The following is a 24,795-nucleotide window of genomic DNA, read 5'->3' as shown; positions in this document are numbered from 1 at the left end:
AAAATGTCAACTCTATATGTGTGATAATTACAAAATGTACAAGAGGCCTGATTTATCTTTTGTCACTAGTACTATTTGTTTTGTCTTATTAAAACATTAAGCTACTTGAAAACATTCACTCACTAAAGGAAGTACCTCAAAACCGTAATCACCCCCTAAAATGTCACGTGCACCACCCCTTAAACGTCAGCTAAAACAGGTTGTGTAGCACTCAGAATGTTGCTCAATTATTAATTTTAATCACTTCTGGGACAAATATAACCTATTTCTGAGAGGTGTCGACCAGAATTTCTCTCTCTGCTGAAAAAAAATGGTGGAATTTAGTCAATTTACTTTTTGTGACATTTTGGGGACTTTTTTTTAATACCCAGAACTTACGGCAAAACAGTAACTCAGTCAACAAAATTTACACCTGTAGTTGGATTATCTAGTTATAAACTAACAATTGGCACAAAAGAAATGGATTCAATGTGATTTTAACCTAGTGCAAATTGCATGTTTTAATTGCTTTTTTTGGGATTTTTAACATCATCCTGCATTTTGGCAATTTTAGTGACCTGTAGTTAACTAAGCCAACCCAGTAATCGATCTGACCTTCTCTATAGACTAGATTTGACTGCTTTTAGCAAAATTGAATGTCAAAAACTACGGTTTTTGGTACTTACTAGTTTATGGTAAACCTATGATATGCCCCCTAAAATGTCATTTTTTTCTCCCCTAAAATGTCAAATTTGTATTTTGTTCGCATGGTGTGCGATAATAGCTCTTGTTTTGGCACTTGTTAATTATTAACATCAACTATTAACGAAATGTGAGTATGCATTGCATCTTAGGAAAAGCCTGAGTAATTTGATCAGGTTAAAATGACATTTTAGGGGGGATAATTAGACATTTTAGGGGATGTTTATTGCGATTAATAAAATAAAACTAATTCCTTGAGCTGCCAAAGCTTTCCAATATTACCATTAGATGCTAAATATGATGTTTAATAGGCTGGTACCTCCATTTTATGGTGCTTGTAGTCTCAAAGCCAGAATCTGATAAAATTACATTTTAGGGGGCGGCCAGGTGACATTTTAGGGGAGGGTAGTAATATTGAGTAATGTATAACTTTCCATATCTCCAGTCATATGTACAGAGTTATAAAATTGTGCGATTTTTTTCAAAAGTAAAAAATTCGTACAAAGTGAAAAAAATGCCCTTATGGCATCATTTAGATTCAATTTCAGGATGTGGCAGGGTCTGACTGATATTTTTTATGTTTAGGAGTTACAAATGATTAGGTAAGATACTTTCTAAGAAGATGGGATCCAATCAATCAAGAGTGGCGTTTTAGGGGTGGGTGACATTTTAGGGGCGGTTTACCCGTACTTTGAATCAGGGTGAGTTTAAAACTATTATCGATAGCCCCTGCTAATAACGCTACCTCAAGGAAGTGAGAGGTACAGTAGAAAAATTCTAAAGTCGCGCGGTAAAAACAAACAAAATTGTTGTTAAATTAGGCGCGAAACACTTTGCCATTCATTACAAAATAGTCTTGAATCAAATAAAAGTCGTCGCGCGTTACGCAATGTTGAGCAAAGAATTTGAAATAGCCGCGTATCTGTGAAGACTTGCTCGTCCATGCCAGCAATTCAAGTAATGTGATAATATACTTCTGCTACCTATGAATTTATCATTTTTGTTGGTTAGTACTTAATTAAAAACACATGAAAACCTCGTACCGCTTCAGCAATAAGTTGACCCTCCAAAGTAGATTCATATCTGAAACTTCTGTCTATAATAGTAAACACGTCACCGTGCCGCAACAAACATTCCCCCGCTATCGGCGATCCGTTCACTCTGGTTGGGTTCTTCACGCTCAAGTTATATAACTTTACCTGAAATAGAATGATTTAACAAGACTATAGCGAAATATTTTAATTTTAATGCCACTAGCCTTAATCACACCTAATATAATAATATATTAATATAATAATACTGATAATAAATAATGAATGAGAAATAACACCTGTTATATTTTGTGAAACCTGTTCATTAGGCAACTACTTTGTTAGGAGATTAGATTCCGTTGGTAATTAGTGAATGAAACCATTGAGTTGCTTTCAACAATATGGCACCAAAAACACCCGATTTCGTCCAATAGGAATTCATAGTTTGCCATAGACCGGCGCCGCGATGGTAGCTACAGTACCCATTTCGTCAGGAATATGTTGTCATTTTCATACCCCCTCGATCAGCAATTTCATACATTACGGCCGTTTTCGAACCCCACCTCCTTAGCATAAAATTCTGACGTAAATTCTGAACCCTCCCCGGTTACGGTCATGAGTCGTCTGCAGTGGTGGTATGATTATCAGTTAGAGCATGTGATCGTGATCCTTCTAGACCAATTATGTGGCAGTACGTTATATAATATATTTAACATCTAAAGGAGTTTTACTTTATGTAGAAGAGGATTTTACATTCCAACGTAGCCATCTGATTGTCCATTCATAAGCTCCAAATCATACTAATTGTCCAATCGCAGAGCATCTTTGAATATTTATTTTGAAATACCTTACAAGACATATTTATAACGTACGGAAATGTGGCGGTTTTCCGAAAATTTCGCCATATTTTCGGACCACCAAAATTTCGGTCGTCGTAATAGAATCCGTCGCATTATCTTTTAGCTTATTTCAATGACTGTGCCTTCACTGCTTTATTTTGTTTCTAAAAAGTAATATCAAGTAAAATAAATAAATAAATTCTTGCATCTTGGGACAAATTATCACCACACCAATGACGAATTGAATGTCAAGCAATACAGTTTAAATTTGCATTAAAATACATGTATGTGCTAACATGAAAGTCTTACAGTCTTAATACAGACTAAGTTTGAACATGATTTTACCGAATTTCAGAAATTTCCTTACTGCTTACCGTCACAAAGAATGATGAAAAATACCCTTATTTTCTGTGACGTCCGAAATTTGACGATTTTTGTTCAATTTCGCCATATTTTCGGACCGCCAAAATTACGGTCGTCGCAAATTAGGCCGCCATAAATATGTCTTGTAAGGTACTATGAAACTCCCTACTGCACTGCAATTGTAACCGTGTTCTTATAGATACAACAATATATGGATAACCGTGATGTAAAAGTGTCGATCTTGGAGGTTTTCGCACTAGGGTACATGTCACACTAGGGTAAACATCGCACTAGGGTACATGTCACACTAGGGTAAACATCGCACTAGGGTACATGTCGCACTAGGGTAAATATCGCACTAGGGTACATGTCGCACTAGGGTAAATGTCACACTAGGGTAAATATCGCACTAGGGTACATGTCACACTAGAGTACATGTCACACTAGGGTAAATATCGCACTAGGGTACATGTCGCACTAGGGTAAATGTCACACTAGGGTAAATATCGCACTAGGGTACATGTCACACTAGGGTAAATATCGCACTAGGGTACATGTCACACTAGAGTACATGTCACACTAGGGTAAATATCGCACTAGGGTACATGTCACACTAGAGTACATGTCACACTAGGGTAAATATCGCACTAGGGTACATGTCACACTAGAGTACATGTCACACTAGGGTAAATATCGCACTAGGGTACATGTCACACTAGAGTACATGTCACACTAGGGTAAATATCGCACTAGGGTACATGTCACACTAGAGTACATGTCACACTAGGGTAAATATCGCACTAGGGTACATGTCGCACTAGGGTACATGTCACACTAGGGTAAATATCGCACTAAAGTATGTGGATCAAGTAGCTTGTAATGTTGTAACTCTATTATATGATCCCAGAACCCTCTCCAACCTCTAGTACGTGTGTGCTGTTCACTCTAATCGCTCACTCTTACAATCCCAACATTTACCAGCATTACTTCTTATTTAGTTAACTCTTCTTGAGTATTGAAGTAACAATTTAAGTGAAACATTCTGAAGTTAACTTCATGTTCATCTTTTGTTTTAAGTTAATGATGACCAGTGACAGCCACTAACTTGAAATTCAACGCTGTATTATTATTGCATCTCCACTTTCTAACAAGGAAATTACAAGACAACGCATTAGAAAGCTTAGTAACAAGGCTCACTTAGCATAACCTGGTTTACAGGTCAAACTTGTACAGATGTGACCACAATAACTACATCGTGCAAGCCAGTTCACATCTAATAGACTTGTTATATTGTCTATTGTAGGCTAGTTCTAGCAGCTAGATACGTTCACATGTTGACATCTCGACATTATGTTAATTCTGGCCCACCCTGCGCAACTTACCCCAATTTCCCATGCAATACAACTAATCTACTGTAGCATGGCCATTTGATTGAACTGACGCAGGCGCCGGGAGGGTTGCCCTGTTGTAAGTTCACTTTGTGTAGTATATTGTCTCGTTGCTCCAAAATATCATTGTGTGATTGTGTAGTATATAGCGTGTATAGACAACGGGGAGTTACCCAACAGATGCCGCATTCATTTTAACCTGGTACAGTTTGGGGCGTATCAGCTGATCAGGCTGAAATCTGAATCATTAGAATGATCTTCGTATAGTTTATGTACTAAAGTAAAAATTTTAGGCTCGGCTATTGTAATTAGGGTTTGACTATTGATCACATGGCTGTAATTTAAGAAACATGATACTCTCGATTTATTTGACTAAACTGAAATTATAGAAATAAAGACATAACGTCAGCTTGACTGTGTTACGCCTACAATACACCTGGTCCACTATGCATTTGTTTTCGATTACACTTTGTCAGCTTGTATGATGACAGTTTTCTACTAATAGAAGATGAGATGTACGTTCAAGCTATCATGATCGTTTACGTGATAGAAAGGAATCAATCGCACTCTCTGGTATTTCATGACTACTTTTCGTCGAAGTCTTAGATAATCAGTTATATGGCGTGGGCATCCTGATCTTTAGTTGTCACTTTACAAATTTATTTGTTCTCAAGCCATGCACTGGTTGCATGGAACTCTTCTGCTGATGTTGAGAAACCATTTATATAATCAGTTTTTATGTTTTTCTTTCCATTTGCATTGTCTTCACTTTGCAAGACACCTTGGCTTTTATTTTTTGCCGCACTCCATTTTATGTCTTGATCTCTACCTTTCTAGGATCTGTCTCTTTTTTATTTATTATGTCATTGTACCTTAATTATACCTACATGTATTGTCATGGTTTCTGCTTCTATTTAGTTTAGTGTGGTTTACAATAAAAGATGTTTTTATTTTGTCTTTGCCTTATGATGAGTTATACTTGGTCACATCACTCACAGGTAGCCGCTTTGACATGGTTAACCACCTTCCTTGTGTTGTTGGTTAATCATATGAGCGGGATATAAATACCTCATTTCATTTCATTACTTCGAGCCGAGCATTGTGCCTTAAATTATATTTATTTTATATTGTTTCTAAATCTGAGCGATATTAAATTTAATTGGTTACTGACGCAAGCTTAGTCAGTCGATAAATAGATATTACACAATTGGTGCTGTATAAATGTGAGACTACGCTTACTTTTGCTTTTGTGGTGATTCTGCTGACCTGCCGTTACGTATAGACACTAAACAGCTGTATCATCAGAAGTAGATGTTACCTCATCTACTTAGTACACATCTCAGGCTCGGTTAGTTGGTTATCGTTATTTATTTATTGTTAGCGACTTATCCAGAGTTATATTTTCATCGTATGACTCAAACTATGCTCAAAATCTCTTTGACCCTACCGAAATTAATGGAATGGATATATAAAATCAATTCCAGCTTGCTTACATATCTTTTCTGCTCGTATGAAACATGTATGCATTTATATTTAGTAATTATACGATTTCAGCTTGAGCATTTAAAATTCCTGTCGGTAATCGAGCTGTGTTCATTGGCGTGTACTGTTGAAGTGCAGTTTATCAATTTAGAAAACGAAATCTATAGCTCTATCATGATCTACAGTCCTATCGTGATCTTTTTAACTCATTAAAAAATCTCGTTTTGATCCTGACCAAAATTTTATGCTGGAAATTAATCAATCTATACACTCTGTTATTTCATTATTTCGAAGTACTATTTGCGCAACTTTTTGACTTATTATCCAGATTTCGTCAACGGGTTCCTCATTTGATAGTTTTTAGCATTACTCATCAAATCAAGCATTATGCGATACGTCAGCATTTTATAATTTAGATTGCATCATGTTTAATATAACATATGTATAATATATTTTCCATTGTACGTTGCTTAGCGATATTAGAATTTGATTGGTAGCTGACGAGAGCTTTGTCAAATACGTCTGAATATACGTCAAAACAAATGAGCACTACTCCGGCCACCTCGCCAGTTTTATAGTATATTTGAATCGTTTCAATTTTGCATTGTGATGTGCCATTATATCAGTTGCAGTAGTTATGATCAGTCAATAGTCATCAATCTTCATGAAGATTGAAACCTAGGCGATTATCGATTAACCTCAGAACGTTTAAAATGTGATCTAAGTATTTGACGATGCAGTTGAACTGAAGTTTTAAAACTAATTTGTGACCTATGTGACCTATATTGAGATTCGTTAAGCTTTAACAGGGCCATCACATTGTGTGACCACCCCAATTTGAACTCTTTAAACTCAATTTTGAACTCAATTTTGAACTCAATTTTGAACTCAATTTTGAACTCAATTTTGAACTCAATGTTGAACTCTTTACAGGAAATGGAACAGTTCCAGAAACTGCAGCACATGTCCACAACATCAGTTCCCTACTCGTCGAGTTCCTGGCCCTGGGTAACAAGTGGCAAGACAGCAGCGCAAGTGATATCTGGATTCAGCATACTGATAGTGATAGTGGGGATATTCACAAACATACTGTCCTTATCTTATTTTGTTAGCAAAATCAGATCCGTCCATCTGACAAGAAATACTGAAGGACATACCCTACTTTTCCTAGTACTGAACATATTCGATCTGTTAGTAAGCGCCTCCTTGTCCGTACTTATGTGGCTCAAATTGCTGGGATCTGATTATTATGTACAAGAATCCTTGGCTCTGTTTTGTAAGATATCGGTGTTAATGACAGGGTTTCTAACCTGTTTGTTGGCAGTTTTGAGGGCGATACATTTAATATATCCTGGGCATGTCATTAATTTGAGGGCAATTAAACTTTCTATTGCTGTTTTCGGGGTTATCATCTTAATATTACAATCTTTTTATCTTAACCAACTGTTAAGTTCTGGGGAATCGTTTTTTCAAAAATATATAGAAAGTTTGAGTGTTAGGCCGAATTCAGCTTTTGTTAAACTTTTTACAGTTATTTTCCATATTGAGTTTTGTATCCTATTAAGTTTATTCATAATAGTTGTATTAGCGAATATGATCAACATTGGAAGGCTAAATCTTTCACACTCACCGCGGACAACAAACTGGAAAAGAAAAGCTACAATAACAGTTGCAATAATATCAGTAATCTACTGTGTCTGCAATGTTGGGTTTGTAATCGTAGTCGGTACGGTCACGTACGATGCGTACTCTGTAGCAAGTTACCAGTCCATTCCTTATGAACTTATAAACATTGTAAACCACATCCTCCTTCCGCTGAATTCTGCTTGTAATCCTGTTGTTTATTTCATCAGAAACGCGGACATGAGATCTTATGTTAGAACCTTGTGGAACAAGTTCATAACATCGTGTTTATGCAGGAACAAAAAAGAAAACACAGCAACAGGTTCATATACTTCAAAAGCAGAATCTTCATTATTTGTCGAAGGAAATAAGAAGAAGATTGAGAACGAAGCAGATCTGTGCACTTCAGAGATGGAGAATATAATCTTAAAGAGGGCAGCCAGTGTATTCTTATTGGTGGACGAACACTAAATGCTACCAAACTGCAAGTTGCAACACGATTTTCAGTAGAACTCTTTCAAAATCATAATATGTACGTTAGAATTTTGAGCTATGAATCATAATGATATGTACATCATAATATGACAATTATATCTAAATTCAGTTCTAAAACAGGAATTTCAATGATTTGTGGTAAAATTTAAAATTCTTACACATTGTTATCAAGCAACGTGCTCTGTCAGTAGCCTTTAATACTCTAATTAAAGGGTATATCTTTTGGGAGTAAAAATACAAGAAGTTCAAGAAAATTATACTATTATACTGCAGGTCCTAAGTCGACAAATTCAAGAGCCTTTGAATTATTTGTAAATCAAATTTATATAAACGATTTGGAGAGTCTATGCAACAGGTAATAGATTTTACGGCAATAAAATAGGTTCGCGAGAACCCCACATTTCATACATAACTTCTGTAGTTGTGAAGCCAGAGTGCAGCTGTAATATCTAGCATGACCACTACAACCACAACCATTATGTCATACATACCCTACATACCACCTCACACCCTCTATTACGTGTTCACTATAACTGCAGCTCTACAACTGTAGTCATGGTTCATCAAATACTTTATGGAAATATTTCCGGTCACTACTTCTTTAAACTTTAGGGTCTTTAGTATTTTGAGCCACAAGTGTAGGCCACGAAGGGCACTCACAGCATTAGCTCTGGCTGTAAGCATGGGTTCCTCCGACTAGTTATTTATATGTTCAGTGTTATTGGTACCACGTGCAGCCTACCACAGTAATATACAGATTGATAATATGCCGATAACGTATTTTTTGTGGTATAAGTTAGTGTTTTGTGTAGGCTTTTGTCTCATAACCTTGGTCCCATTCGGGGCGAATGAGGCATAGCGGTGCTCATTCAAATATTTTGTTAATAAAAAGTAAGGTGTGCACTTAAACTGCATACAACTGCAGTCACGGAGCACCATAGTATGTACAAAATTATAATTACAACATTTTAGATGGCTGTTCCTTAAGGGTCTCTGGTATTTTGAGACGAATAAAGCCTGGTGAGTGATGGGGTTCTGCCGTATCTCTTAGATTGAGACGGCTAGAGGTATAGTTAAGGTACCATGACGTATCATGACGTCTAGTCTATCAGTAGATAGATATAGTGATAATATGCAGTTGCATTAGTTTATTGTATTTGTGTAAGCCTTTGTTCCTTGTTTAGATTTGATCCAGTGCATGGCTTGTCAGGCTTGTCAGGCTTATCAGGCTTGTCAGGCACGAGCTCCTTTAATTTGTAGGAATATGAATAACGGTCATAGTTTATTATCACACTCATATCTGGAATGTTTCTGACATCAGCAGGAAAATATGCGCTCACCCGTTTATGCCAATTTGACAAATCGATAGCAGTTTAGTGTTTCCTTTTCAGAGAACATATCGACCACCGAGCTCCACGTTCGATGAACCCTTCTTTAAAATCCTACAGTGATAAACCGCTAGGAAATTAGGAATGCAATACAAGGAGAAAAATCCAACCATAAGCCGCCCTCTTAACCTCAAACTTGAGATTGTTGACAAGGAAAACCCACTTATTGATAGAAACTCAAAGAAGCGTGGTTGACTTGTCAACAACAAACCAACTTTATGTGACAAATCAGAGCTGAGCTAGAGTTAAACAATTTGACCCAATTTTCTATTGGATGATTCAAATTGTACGATTAGCAGTTAACAGTGTTGTATTTACTTTTCTTATATTTTCGTTTATCTTGAGGAACTCTCTCGCTGAGTAGTCAGTATTAGGACTGGATGGGAAAACTCGTCGTTATCTTTGTGTGTTCAGTTCAACATTTTAAAACTCAACAATTTTCTCTGTCGTTTTCCTTGATTGTTTGTAATTAAACAAAGTGTACTTCAACCTATATTTGTCTTTTAATTATTCTACTTTTAAGTTTTCTGGCGAGACACGTATCGGAAAGCCGCCTTGATTCCGTCTATCTGTACCTTTAACCATGTGGATTGTTGATATGGGCGGAGTGTAAATAAATTTTCTCACTTCATTTATCTATGTTCACGTCACCAGACTTATTTTTCTTTCTATAATTTTCATTTTTACTTTTCTCCTCCGTAATTTCTTTTTTTAACGCGTGTCTGCTCATCACTTTATTAGCTCCAGTCTACCATAATCTCTCCACGCATGATGCCCATAATTTTACGTCATTTTTGAAGGATCAATGTCGTATTTACCTATAAAATTTAAATATGAAAAGCTGGTAGTATAGCTGAGCAGTTAGAATTATATCTATAACGGCCACGGCCCGGGTAGGGCACGGCATGTTCATTTATACGAGCAAGTTGTTTTTCTATACTTAGTCACGCTTGGATGGCTTTAATATATCTCTCTTCGTTTTAATTGTCTGAGAATGTTAACAAAATACTCATATTGTTAATATATTAATACATAAGTTAATATATTATTTTAAAAGTCTTGATTTTGATAACAATTTTCTGCAGTATTGTATTTATTGATCGTATCGTTCAAAATTTCGGTAATTTTCAGCATGACTTTCTGCCTTATTACATGGCTTGCATTATCTAGTAACATCTGGTCCTAACTAGAGTCTGACACGGCATTTTTTTAAAGGGTACAATACTTTCTGTGCACAGAAGAGAACAGTTGGTATTAGTAACGATGTAATTATGATGGTGGTGGTATAACAGGCGGGACACTGGATAAAACTGCAGATCTTGAATTTAGCTGATCTCTTAGATAAACAAATATATGATATATTATGACGATCAACCCTGATCCGTGGCAGCGACAAGTTGACTCTAAGTAATGCTGTAATACATAATCAACATAATAAAAAATATATAAAGTGCAGCATTAACTGAAAAATGCGGTCAGTGACGTAACTGTAAGCTGAAACAAACGAAGACAAAATATTAACTGCGGTAAACACAAACAGTAAATTATACGATGTAAATCATTCGCCTAGAAATTTGGCCAATTAGTTTTCAAAGCTCTGATTTGTCATTTTGCTGGTTTGTTGTAGACAAGGAAACGTGCATCTTTGGATTTCTCTCATTAAATTTAAGTGTTTTTCCTTATATCTACAATCACGAGTTTGAGCAGGCTGCGCACTATGAGTTAGATGTTCCATCCTAAGCTACAGTGCTTTGCTAGTGGATTATAGATTATGATTTTGCTGCATTGGTTGTCAGCACTACGGTAGTGCTGACCGAAGCTGCAGCTCAGTGGCCGTGTCTCCCCCCCTTTAGGTCGGAGAACTGAGGTCTGAGAACTGTTGTCTAGCTCAAAAGTGATATCATATTACAGTCTAGTTTGTGAGTGCTGTGCATGTTTTAAAGTTGTTTGTGGAAGTGGTACATTAGTTTATCAGTAATATCTTCTCTTTTATCCGTTGCCCTATCTTGATAGATAGACCACTCTGTTTCACGACGTGCCCGTATGTATTGCTAGTAACCTCGTTCAGGCAGGTGAGCTTCAGAATAGCAACGTGGTTTCTTAGTACGCTTCGCTCGGTGTTTCTCTCTCTTTCTTAATTTTCTTATTATTCTGTTATTACTCTTTAAGTGTACCTTTTGTTCAGAAACAGCTGGTCTACCACTGCAGTCATCGCATGTTGATTATAGCCCATAATAGTGGTAGTTGGTTTTAATGGAGACCACCTCAGCTGTGCTGTACATGTAACTCTTTACTGTTGCCATCTTAGTTTCAATAGTGTAGTGTAGGTCGTGATTTAATTGGCAGTTAGAGAGAAAAGCAACAATAATAGTTCCAATAATATCAGTCATCAACTGTATCTGCAGTTTTGGATTTGTAGTCGTGGTTAGGATGATCAAAATGAACAATGACCATATCTTCTTCTCTTAGTATTACGCAAACTCGATACCAAAACTAAGTATGATATAAGCCGATCTATTCCTGAAATTGCCGTAGTAACTTGACGTAGTAATGCTCAGACATAGTAATTTAAGCTTAAATACTCAAGCTAAATATTTAAGAAATATGATATCTTGATCGCAAAATGTTGCATGAACTATCTATGAAATTATATAATTTTCTCCATAAAGAGGATGGTCGGTCTCCTGTACTTTATCGTTTAGCAGAAGTCGTACTTGACTTTTAACTTTTGATACTCATATCATTACTTATATAAGTAATATCTTGACAATTAACCAGCATAAATTGCACGATTTTCATTTTTATACCATTAAAAGAATGATCTTTCGTACGAATCATGCTTGACTTATTTTAGTCTAGATTGTCATATCATTACTTCTTACGAATACCATGACAAACAAAAAATTGCATAATTTTGATTTTTAGGCTATAAAAAGAATGTTCTTTTACAGTTACTTTATTCTTCAGTAGAATTTTATGCTCGACTTAACTCTCGATTCTCATATCATTACTTCTTATAAGTTATAATGAGTAAAAGGATCTTTGGTATAGCAATTTCAATGGGTTCAATTAAACTAAATTAAAGAAGGATGGTCACAACTTTTTTTCGTTATCTTGCTATGTGCATAAATCAACACTGACAGCGTACAAGTTTGAAATTTTTGTCAGTTTTCGCTTATTTCAGAAACTTACTTTTTTAACATTACACAACTTCAACTTATACAAAGCCACTCTTAATCCATGATGTCATCACTGGTGAAGAATGAGCAACAGTAACCGACCTTACTACCTTAGTTCCCAAAAATTTGTGTGCCATTATATTGAGCACAATTTATTTGAGCCCGAAAAATTTGGGCAGAAAATTTGAACTCATTTGGGCGACCGAAAATTTGGGCACAAATTCTTCGAAAAATGAAAGATTTTCCACTAAAATTTCAGTTAGATATTTGCCAATTTTAAGCATGTAGGTGGTAGTCTGAGTTGTTTCACATTATGAAATTTACGATCTGCCCAGTAACTACTAAAAAATACAGTGATGATGGCACAGTACAAAATGATAGATATATAATAGTGATATTTAGTCTCTCAATCAGATAGTTTAGTCTACTTACACTCAGCATATCTTATCATACCCCTTTCACATACAACTATCATTATGACGCCTCACCAGATGGTCGAAAGGTTTGGAAGAAAATTAGAAGGTTTACATCATGATCTATCAAACTAAGCGGCACATACGCTTAGCTTTGGAGAAACAAAGGTGTGTTGCGCATGGGCTACATCACCGGGGGGCAGGGGGGCAGCTGCCCCCCTGGGATTTGGGGGACAAGTTTACAAAAACATGAAAATGTATTCTTCAACATAACATTAAACCAGACGGCTATGGTATACAGTTTTGTTTTCGCACCCACTGCTCTGTAGCCCCACTGCACTGTAGCCCCCCCCCCCCCCCCTACATTGTGTTATCTTTAAATACCATGCCAGTTACCACGAACAATGGATGAATTCCGTGTATGTACTGTCAAGCTTAAATTCGGACTACTTACATTAATTTGCTTTTTCTTTTAGTTGCTGCTAACGTAAATTCGTGTCCCTCAAGTACTGGAAAATGCGTCAAAATTGTCTAATTTCCTTATAACTTTTCCGGGGGGCTTCGCCCCCTATCCCCCCGACAAGGGGCTCCGCCCCTTGACCACACTGGGGGTTGCGCCCCCAGACCCCTGCTACTTGGTCACGCCATGAATGACAGATTAGAAAACTAAAATTTCAAATATTTTTTCACTTGGATATGAAGAAAAAGCCATCTTTCTATAGATTTCAGGGCCACAGGCCAAATGCCAAAAGTTTGGTTGGCAAAAAATTAAGCAGGCGGAAAAGATTTATGCAATTAATTTGGTCTGCAAAAAATTTGGGCGAGAGGCCCGCTCAAATTTTTGGTCGCCCAAATTTTTGGGAATTAAGGTATATTAGTCATGTATATTTTAAATTACAGAAAATGTAGTAATATGTTGAGTATTGACACATGAAGTAATAATGTAGGAGGAACCCAAAGTGAAGCCAACAAATTCAGCAGTGTAATGATGGTAACGTTGTTTAACGCCGAACTGACAACTAGCCACCATTAGCATTCAGGACAGGCCGGGGGTCGTGTATTGTTATTATTCCGTTTTGTAGCCTGCTTAGTGCTTATTGTTTAGGTTTCTAGTCCAGATATAGGGACCAGTTTGAAGCTTGTTTTAAAAGTATCTAGTTTGAAGTAAGAAGCTCACTTATAAGAGCGAGAATAGAGAGAAGCTACTGGTCACGTGATCAGACTAGTACGTGATTATCCTTGCTCCCTGTGTTTGTTGGACACAAGGTGTACAGAAATGGCAGCACAGTAAATTAGTTCACACAATTTTCATCAATTTGTTAAGGTGATCATTGATTAAACTGTATTGGATTGTTAAGCTACTGTCAGATAAAGCTACTTTCATTCCCTTTCTTTCTTTATTGATTAGGGAACAATTAGTGGCGAGGTGGTGGAATTTAGACGATGCACGTGACATTATTTGACAATTGATAAGGACGGTTGGTTCAATTGCTTTGAGCGCTGCGTTTTTATTACGAATTTGTAGCTTTGCTATAAGAGCAGTTCTATAATCGTTCTGAGTCATTTGTTATTCAGCAACTATTAACTAATTCGACGACCCTGGGGCCTGGTTCAAAATTGATAATTACTTTTAAGTGATTATCAATTTGAACCAGGCCCCAGGCCCCAGGGTCGTTTAAAAACGATTTAAATTAAAACGACCGATATCTTCACTTAGATTGTACCAAGATTTAGTAATAATCTTTAAAATGTGTTTCTTTCTGGGGTTTCTATAGTTTAATCATTCTATATTATAGAACAAGGATTCTTGGTGCCTAGTCGGCGGTCGTTAATTGGTTGAATACGTAAAATTTCAGCCGAGTAATCTCTATGTTTGATAGATACAATCGAATAAAACATTGGACGATTTGACCCGGTAGTTTTACAAATTTCTTAGCGTCAAGCATCTACTCATCTAGGTTTGTTACTGAGAGAATGCAAGTTATTATGGCAACTGGAGATTTTATTCTAATATCTTATAGCTCATGCTGTTTGCCGTGCCTAGTAAATAAATAGCTGTATTAATATGAATTATGATCAGGATTAAATACGTACTATTTAGATAATATATAAGACAACAACAATAATTCAACTCTTGCCAGGTCATGGAAGAATCTAGCGCACTAGAAGAACTTCGTTCATCTCGCCATCAACAGTTAAATATGTTATCATCAACTTCATATTGGACAACATCAACAAGTGCCGACACATCAAAGCAAGTTATACAATACGTTGCTATATTGATAGCCATTTTCGGGACAATAACCAACATCATATCCCTATCTTATTTCGTCGCCAAGTTAAAATCAACCAACCAAACAAGAAACACTGAAGCTCACACTAAACTCTTTCTTGCCTTGAACATATTCGATCTTTTGGTCAGTGTTTCGTCTGCATTGCGGCTACTTTTTGAGTTCTTTTATGTTCCATTCTTATTTGATACCTTTGCCGCTATTCGTCGAATATCAGTCTACGCCACTGGATTTCTGACATGTTTATTGGCAGTTGTAAGGGCGATACACATGTTTCTTCCTCTAAAGGTGATTAATTGGAGTGCAGTTTATGTGTCCATTACAGTTTATGGTGTGATCATTTCAGCTTTACAAGCATTTTATATCCGAATGCTAACTGGCGAACCAGGTTATCCATATTTTCTATACGATATTTTTAATGAAGCAGGAGCACCTACTCCAGCCTTATTGATTGTTTTTAGAGTTGTTTTTCATATAGAATTTTTGATAATAGCTAGCTTGTTTGTAATAATTGTATTAGCAAATGTTTTAAACATAGGAAAGTTGTATCTGTCGCAGTTGAAGACAGAGACATGGAAAAAGAAAGCTACAGTGACAGTCGGGATAATATCAGTTATCTACTGTCTTTGTAACATCGGATTTGTTATTCAGTTCATTATGCCCTGTTACTCTCTAACAAGCTATTTTGCAATTCCTGATGAAGTAATAGAAGTTTCAAACCACATCCTACTTCCATTGAACTCTGCATGTAACCCTGTAGTATACTTCTACAGGAAAAAGGACATGAAAGCACACATTAAAGAGTTGTGGGGTAAATTCATAGCGTTATCTTTGTGCAAAAAAGAGAAAGATAAGAACACAGTTGAATCGTGTTCATTCAAGTCACGATCAGGCGCTAAATCTTTAACATCAAGATAGAGGACAACTAAGAGAAAATCGCAAACAATTCAGCTTTGTGAAACTGTGAAAGTTAGAATAAGAGAAGAATGCGCAGACAGAGATTGCTAAATTATCTTTAGAATCATTTGGTATTGATAGCATTGCTTTTAAATGAGAGATTATGTTTTCAGTACACACAGAGGGTTGGGGAATGGGGATCAACGCTGATTTTTATTCTGATCTCTCTTAAGATTACATAATATTCATTCTCTGGTAAACTTTAAAAATTCTGAATCTTGTTTGAAAAGCATTATATGATGTTAGATCAATAACGTATAAGAGCTGTATTGTAAATTGTGATACTAAAATTGTGCTGTTTTATTGCTGAAATAATATTGTTCAAACGGGATCCTTGCTGTATTAGATATTATAAACAGTTGTCTTCAGCTTGTGTAGATCTTATGTGAGCAAATAATAATCTCTAAACTGTAGAACATCTCTCGTGACAATCATTCAGAGAAGACAATTTTCCAAATTGCCATAAGCCATACTTCAAGTGATGCCGCATATCTTATAAACAGTTCATATGTCATACAGCCGACTATAAATCCCACTCCTATATTCTTCTATATATAAATTCTAGGATATACAAGTTGTGAGTCTCCTTCATTTGTCATTACAAACTTTTCTAAAAGAAAGCTCTGATACTTAAGAATCGCTTAATTAGAAGTGACTTGACCATTAATTGGACAACACTTTATAGACTGCTGTTTTCCGACAACGTGTTTTAGAGCTAGAAGAATGAGTGTGCAATCGGATAATGGGGGGGGGGGGGGGGTATCACTGTCCATTTTGTCCATTTTGTCTTTGTCTTTTTTTTACATTTTTTTGTGAAGGACAGTGTTTTGGGGACAAAATGGACAATACTAGGGACAAAAGGGACAAAAGGGACAAAAATTTTGGACAAATGAGACAAAAAATTAGACAAGCTCAAATGAAGAGAATGTATATATATATTCTACTCGACATCAACAATTTAGATTTTCACGTCAGTGTTTTGCTGTACTTAGACTCAACTGAAACCACTGAAGGGACTTAAATAAGCAGAATTCATCAACGGCATCACATAAATAAATGTGTACACGGTTCAGTCAATATTTCATTAATCCCATTAATCAAGTGGTGATATCAAAAAAGTCATAATCTTTTAATATCATAACACTGTACCCTCTTGCTTTTTGAGTGTTGTTTGCAATGCAAGTTCAGCTCAAACGTCAAATGTGAATCAGTGAGCAGGCATATCGGACTAGACCAAGTTGTCTTGAACAGTGAGTACACTAAGGCTGATATATAACCAAGATTGACTTTACTGTTCTGTCTGAATTTACCCAACTTATTAGCTTGCTGGAACTGTGCCTAAACTTATTTTTTGCATTTCAACGGATAATTGACCTTATTTTCTTTACTGGGGGGGGGGGGGGGTGTCATGTCCGTCTATGTCCGCCTATGTCCTGTCCTTTTTGGATTCTATGAGACAACGGACGTGTTTTTTGGGACATTGGCGGACACGGATGGACATTGGCGGACTCGGACGGACATTGGCGGACTCGGACGGACATTGGCGGACTTGGATGGACATTGGTGGACATTAGCGGACATTGGTGGACATTAGTGGACAAACATTTTGAGGACTGAAGAGTACAGAAGAGTACTGAAGAGTACTGAGGAGGATGGCTGAGAAGGATGGCTGAGGAGGATGACTGAGGAGGATGACTGAGGAGGATGACTGAGGAGGATGACTGAGAGGGAGGAGAAGGATCAGGAAGACCCAGGAGGAGGAGGACCCAGAAGGAGGACCTAGGAGGAGGAGGAGGAGAACTGAGGTGGATGACTGAGGAGGAGGAGGACTCAGGAGGAGGACTGAGGAGGACTGAGAAGGAGGAGGACTGAGGAGGATGGCTGAGGAGGATGGCTGAGGAGGATGACTGAGAGGGAGGAAGAGGAGGAAGAGGAGGAAGAGGACTGAGGAGGGGGAGGAGAAGGACTGAGGAGGAGAAGGAGGACCCAGGAGGAGGAGGACCCAGGAGGAGGAGGACCCAAGAGGAGGACCCAGGAAAAGGCCCCAGGAGGAGGAGGACTGGGGAGGAGGAGAACTGTTGAGGACTGATGAGGAGGACTGAGGACGAGGAGGAGGAGTAGGAGGAGGACTGGGGAGGGGAGGAGGAAGAGGACTGGGGAGGATCAGGAAGACCCAGGAGGCAGGAGGAGGAGGATGGGGGGGGGAGGACGACGTATGATCCGCCTAGGTCCTGTCCTTTTTGGATTCTATGAGACAACGGGACGGTTTTTTGGGAATTGGCGAGACGGTACGAGGACATATGGCGGACTCGGAGGCATGGCGGACTCGGAGGGACTCAAAGGCGGACTTGGATGGACATGGTGGATCATTAGCGGGACATTGGTGGAAATATAAGAGGACAAACATTTTGAGGAGAAGTAGTACGAGGAGACTGATAGAGTACGAGGAGGAGGCTGGGAAGGAATGGCTGAGGAGGATGACTGAGAGTGAGGATGACCAGAGAGGAGGACTGAGAGGAGGAATGAGGAGGAGGATGAAGGAGTCGGAGACCCAGAGGAGAGACCCAGAGGAGGACTGAGGAGGACTGGAGGAGGAAGCTGAGGAGGATGACTGAGGAAGAGGAGGAGGACGGAGGAGGACTGAGTGAGGGGACTGAGAATGAGGAGGACTGAGGAGGAGGGTAGGAGGATGGCTGAGGAGGATGACTGAGAGGGAGGAAGAGGAGGAAGAGGAGGAAGAGGACTGAGGAGGGGGAGGAGAAGGACTGAGGAGGAGAAGGAGGACCCAGGAGGAGGAGGACCCAGGAGGAGGAGGACCCAAGAGGAGGACCCAGGAAAAGGCCCCAGGAGGAGGAGGACTGGGGAGGAGGAGAACTGTTGAGGACTGATGAGGAGGACTGAGGACGAGGAGGAGGAGTAGGAGGAGGACTGGGGAGGGGAGGAGGAAGAGGACTGGGGAGGATCAGGAAGACCCAGGAGGAGGAGGAGGAGGACTGAGGAGGAGGACTGACGATGACTGAGAAGGAGGAGGACTGAGGAGTACTGAGGAGGATGGCTGAGGAGGATGGCTGGGGAGGATGGCTGAGGAGGATGACTGAGGAGGATGACTGAGAGGGAGGAGGAGGAGGACTCAGGAGGAGGACTCATAAGGAAGAGGAGGAGGACTCAGGAGGAGGACTCAGGAGGAGGACTTAGGAGAAATGAGAAGGAGGACTGAGGAGAACTGAGGAGGAGGAGGAGGAGGAGGACTGAATAGGAGGAGAAGGAGGGGGACTGGGAGAGGACTGGGGAGGAGGAGGACTGATGAGAAGGATGAGGAGGGGGACCCAGGAGGAGGAGGACTGAGGACCGAGGAGGAAGAGGAGGAGGATGAAGAGGAGGAGGACCCAGGAGGAGGAGGACTGAGGAGGAGGACTGAGGAGGACTGAGGAGGATGGCTGAGGAGGATGACTGAGAGGGAAGAGGAGGAGGAGGAGGAGGAGGACTCAGGAGGAGGAGGAGGACTGAGGACTGAGGAGGACTGAGAAGGAGGAGGAGGAGGAGGACTGAATAGGAGGAGGAGGAGGGGGACTGGGGGAGGACTGAGGAGGAGGACTGAGGAGGACTGAGGACTGAGGAGGAAGAGGAGGAGGATGAAGAGGAGGAGGAGGACCCAGGAGGAGGACCCAGGAGGAGGACTCAGGAGGAGGAGGAGGACCCAGGAGGAGAAGGACTGTTGAGGACTGATGAGGAGGACTGAGGACGAGGGAGGAGTAGGAGGAGGACTGAGGAGGGGAGGAGGAAGAGGACTGAGGAAGATCAGGAAGACCCAGGGGGAGGAGGAGGAAGAGTAGGAGGAGGAAGCATCTAAATGTTATTTCCATTTTTGTCCGTTTTTTGTCCATTTTTGTCCGCTCTATTTTTTGTCCGTTTTGAAAATATAGGGTACCGAACGGACAAAAAACATGATCCCCCCTATAACAGCAAAAATTTAACATTTTATTTAGTAATTTAGGTGTCCATTAATGTCCGCCTATGTCCGCCTATGTCCGTCTATGTCCGCCTATGTCCGTCTATGTCCGCCTATGTCCGCCTATGTCCTGTCCTTTTTGGATTCTATGAGACAAGCGGACATAGACGGACGTGACACCCCCCCCCCCCCCCCCCCCCCCCCCCTTTGCTGTCCATTTTGTCCCTGTCTATTTGTTTCGTTTGTTCCTGTCCTTTTTGTCCATTTTGTCCATTTTGTCCATTTTGTCCCTGTCTTTTTGTCCATTTTGTCCTTTTTGCCCCGTCTTTTTTGTCTTTTTTATCCCTATTATCTTTTTTTGTCCCTTTTGTCCCTCTTGTCTCTTTTGTCCCCCCCCCCCCCCCCCCCCCCCCCCCCGATAATCGAAATATTAAGCTAAAATTTACATTATGAAAAATTATAATAACCTCATTTCTAACATACCTGTTTGTGTTCAAACTCCAGACGAGTGTGAACTTTGTCAACTGTTGGGATCTTCACCCGTATGTCACATGTTGACTCACTGAAAAGTTTTGTTTAGGTAAAGTCAGTAGATTTCTATTACATTGAAAAATTAGGAATGGTTAGTGCAACAGATAACTATTGTATAAACTCTGTGTGAACCCCCAAAGAAAAAAATTACAGGTTTGGATTTGTTACTCACGTTCCAAAAGTAATTTCTTTCTGATTTACAGGGTATTTTGTTCCATCTGCTCCACCCCTCTTTATTATCCTTATCGTGTGTTCCGTCATCTCTTTTAAACCATAAGTGTACCTTTCTAAACAAAGTAGTTGTGAGTGTAATTATACTTATTATAATACATCTTCTAGTCCTAATATGAGCCTTGTCTTTAAAAACCTAACTGAACTAGCGTTTCGGTGTGTGCAAAAGCTTTTAAGCACGCGCATTCCTTGCCCCGTTAGTTACCTGTCCTTCCAAACCCAAACTAGCAGTCAAGGACAAAAAGTCATACACCAAATGGGCATTATATTTTATGAATTGTTTTACATCTTTTTATTCTGTAAAATGTGCTAAAATTAAATTTCTTGTTTCATTGACATCTAGAAGTAATCAGTAAACAATCATAGAATTTATCTACAGCAATTGACATGATACCAATCATATCTTAGTTAATGCAACCAAACATATAAACAATATGGTAGGGGGAACCTCATAAATATACATAAATACCTATTTTGAAATCGGAGGGTAAATAGGTATTTATTATTCACACTACAATGTAGATGTAGATGTACTGAACATGAAGGGATATCCTGAGAAAGTTTTTGATCTTTTGGAATTTAACCATTAATCACGGTTAATTACAGACGTGTAATGTGCATAGATTTAATTTACAGACTCTAAGTTTATGTCTAAATCTGATATTTTCACTGCACTACTACTTTATCGGTCAAATCTTACTCTTCTTCTGATACCATATATTTGACCTGATTTTCTGAACAGTTTATCAGCTAGCTTCTCAAAGTAGGTATTGCTCCTCTTTCCATTCCATGCATCAGTTTTTAATAGGACTATTGGTGCAATTGGTCGAGTCCATGTTCCACTTCAATGATCCTTTTGTTTTGTGCATTTCTTTCAAGGGGCATACATGAGGTCCCAAATTGTAGGCCGATCCCACGAAAATGTCTTCTTGTAAAAATTATTCAGCATTTTCTAAAGAATGAGATCCTAGCATAAGACATGGCTTGTAGTCTAGAATTGTTGTTGAACTAAAACATAATAACGGATGTGATCTGTTTTATCAACGAAATTGACTCATAAATAGGAAACCAGTGTATTTTACAGGACACTGCTGAAATACCTTTACAACATTCACTATGTTTTGGCAGGACACCCCCTCAATGAATTTTCAAATATGGCTCCAGTACAAGCCAATATGTGTCTGTGCGTACTGCGTGACGCGCTTGTAGCGGCGGTCGCGCTACTGCAAGCAAGAGGGCTCTGGTTAGAGTTTGGACTTTGGTCATTGTCTTCTCGTACATGAGCCGTATAAGGTGTACGATTTTGACTGGAATACCGTAAGCTTCTAGAATCTTGAGCATTTTCCCACGATGTACACTGTCGAAAGCCTTCTTAAAGTCTATAAATGTCAGAACAGCTGGCAGTTTCTGACTCTTGACACCCTCTATAAGACGTCTCAGTACCAATATCTGCTGAAGAGAGTGAAAAAGTCACGTGACAGTCGAGTGTAGAGTGATTAATCATCATCCGTGAAGGATTGACATCAACAACACTCAATTTGCAATCAAACTTGGGGAAAAAGTATGCAAAGTTGGGGGGGGGGGGGGGGGGGGGGGGGGCAACCATATTAAAGTATATTAAAATGTAGGATTTTTCCCGATTTTGACCCGGGCCCGGGGATATACTTTAATATACTTTAATATACCTACAATATACTTTAATATATCCCTATCTCCTTGGAGGCCTACATCAAAAATTGTTGCTCAAAATAAGCTTGAAATGCAATTCTAAATCGATTCCAAAAAGTTCTTGAAAAAATATTGAAAACTGATGGAGTTATTTCAATTTTAATGAAGTCATTTTGGCTAGTATTCCGAACCGAGATATTATGTGCAATTTTCCCAATTTTGTTCATGGAGGTCTTTTTACTTAGTATCCACTGTATTCAACAAACACTGAGTTATATCTGGGGGGGGGGGGGGGCCGGGGGCCAACCATATTAAAGTATATTAAAATGTAGGATTTTTCCCGATTTTGACCCGGGGATATACTTTAATATACTTTAATATGGTTGCCCCCCCCCCCCCCCCCCCCCACAGGGGCAATCTAATAGGGCATTATGACTTTTGGGTTTTTTGCCTTTTTATGCCTCTGGCCACATCTTGGTGGTGTCAATTTGGGTTAAATCGTCAATTATGACTTATTTCAGTGAAATAGGACAACTTTCACTACTTTTTTGGGCAAAAAAATCATTTTTTTTGAAAATTTGGCACTTTCTGTCACACAAAAAGCATCTTTTTTGACTAGCAATTTTAAGATTTCATCGAATTTTAAGCGGTTTCTGTCCCATTTTTCTGCTTTTTCGTATGGAAATGGTCATCAATCATGCTGATGTGATTGTAAATAATGATATTTCAGAAAGGAGAACCAGAAAAACTATGCAATATGACCAAAACATAAGAAAAATCCTATGAAATCAGAGTTGCCCCTGGATTTTCCGAGCTCAAATTGCCAGATTTTGGCTATTTTTGGCTCATCCGCATTATTTTTCCATCCAAATATTGCTTATTCCTATTGAACTTTGCTGGTATTAGCATAAAAGATCGAAGTGTGCCCCAAAAAGCTATGAAATAAATGAAAAATATCAGTTTTTAGTCTATCAGTGAGCTTTTTAAGTGAGCAAAATAGCGTGAGGCTGGGCTCGAAAAAATTTTTTTTTCTCCAATATAACAATATTGATAGAAATATTAAAACCTTGTCTAATAATTTTTTATCAGAGCGTGTTATCAGCTTTTGGAATAAATTGCCATCTTTTGTTAGAAATTCAGTGTCTGTTATTGATTTTAAAATTAATCTAGAAGAATTTAAAAAGACTAATAATTTAGTAGACACAGGCAACTTTTGGGAAGTGTCAAATATAGTTTTAGCAAAAATAGAGGGTGTAAATTATATCGAAAAGAAGAAGCAACAAGTCCAATATTTATATAAAAATCCTCGTGTTGCCAAGAGAAAGGGAATAAATATCTCATGAATTTGTTTTTATTTATTTATTTTAAATTAACGGTTTTTAACTTTTTAAACTTTTTTATATGTAAATAAATTATGACAATTATGTTATTTATAGAATTTGTTTGTTTTTTAATGACGAAGGCTGTGAAATGTTCACAGTTCTGATAATGAGGAAATCAGAAAGAATGTTTAAAACTAGTGATGATGTTTATGTCATTATTCTTAATCTAATCTAATCTAATCCAAAAGTCTGAATTGTTCTGAAGCAAATCGATTATTTTGTGTTTATAGACATTCTGAGGTATCATTTAAAGTATAGTTGATATGGGGCATATAGAGGCATAACTTTTCCAGCAGCCTGACATCAGAGCAAATGACAATTTTACCTTCGAAATTTGGCAAATTTATCAACATTATCCCTAAAAGTTCACAAAATCTCGATTTTTTGCCAAAAGGATCTCAATTTTGCTTAAATTGACTACCAACGAGCTTGACATTACTAGGAAAACTCATGTGGGACTATCCCAATAGTGTTAATATAAAAATACGATGTTAAGATATCTTGCCTGGACATGCACATTCAGAATATTTTTCACTGCCAAATCTATAAATATCCCAGCGCCTGACTTTACAGGGCTGTAACTTTGCTCAGGAATGAGATAGAATCAAAAATCAAAATCTGAGCTCAGAAACAACCTGGCTATTAGATTAAACTAGTTTAAAGTGATTTTGGAGACATGACTTTTTTTTGCTTAATGTCAGCATGGAGCCCCACTGTGCCCCCCCTATCTTTTACATTTTTTTTAATCAATAAACTTTCAAATTGTTACACAAATACATCATTTTATTTCAAAGAAAAATATCGCCGAATGACCTTACATGCCTTGACAAGTGACCGAGTGTAAACAAAATAAGGGACACCGAAACACCAGTTGACCAGTAAACTGATCATAGCAATTACATCG

General features: G+C 38.3%; 1 protein-coding gene across 2 annotated transcripts in view; it reads right to left on the bottom strand.

Moving 5' to 3' along the window:
- Positions 1–20,908, bottom strand: part of LOC134825791 (microtubule-associated protein futsch-like) — a 30,659-nt gene extending 9,751 nt beyond the window's left edge. For both annotated transcript variants that reach the window (XM_063838000.1, XM_063838005.1), the window contains exons 1-3: positions 20,783–20,908; positions 20,563–20,641; positions 1,725–1,880 (exon numbers count right to left, since the gene is read on the bottom strand). In XM_063838000.1, the coding sequence (XP_063694070.1) occupies positions 1,725–1,880; positions 20,563–20,641; positions 20,783–20,871 (324 nt within the window). In that variant the 5' untranslated portion in view covers positions 20,872–20,908. The remainder of the gene's footprint in view (positions 1–1,724; positions 1,881–20,562; positions 20,642–20,782) is intronic.
- Positions 20,909–24,795: the final 3,887 nt, after the last annotated feature.

The sequence above is a fragment of the Bolinopsis microptera genome, chromosome 1 (genome assembly GCF_026151205.1).
Source record: "Bolinopsis microptera isolate Bmic1 chromosome 1, MBARI_Bmic_1.0, whole genome shotgun sequence".
NCBI lineage: Eukaryota > Metazoa > Ctenophora > Tentaculata > Lobata > Bolinopsidae > Bolinopsis > Bolinopsis microptera.
Note: the sequence above shows the minus strand (reverse complement) of the source record. Positions and strands in the feature narration are given on the sequence as shown.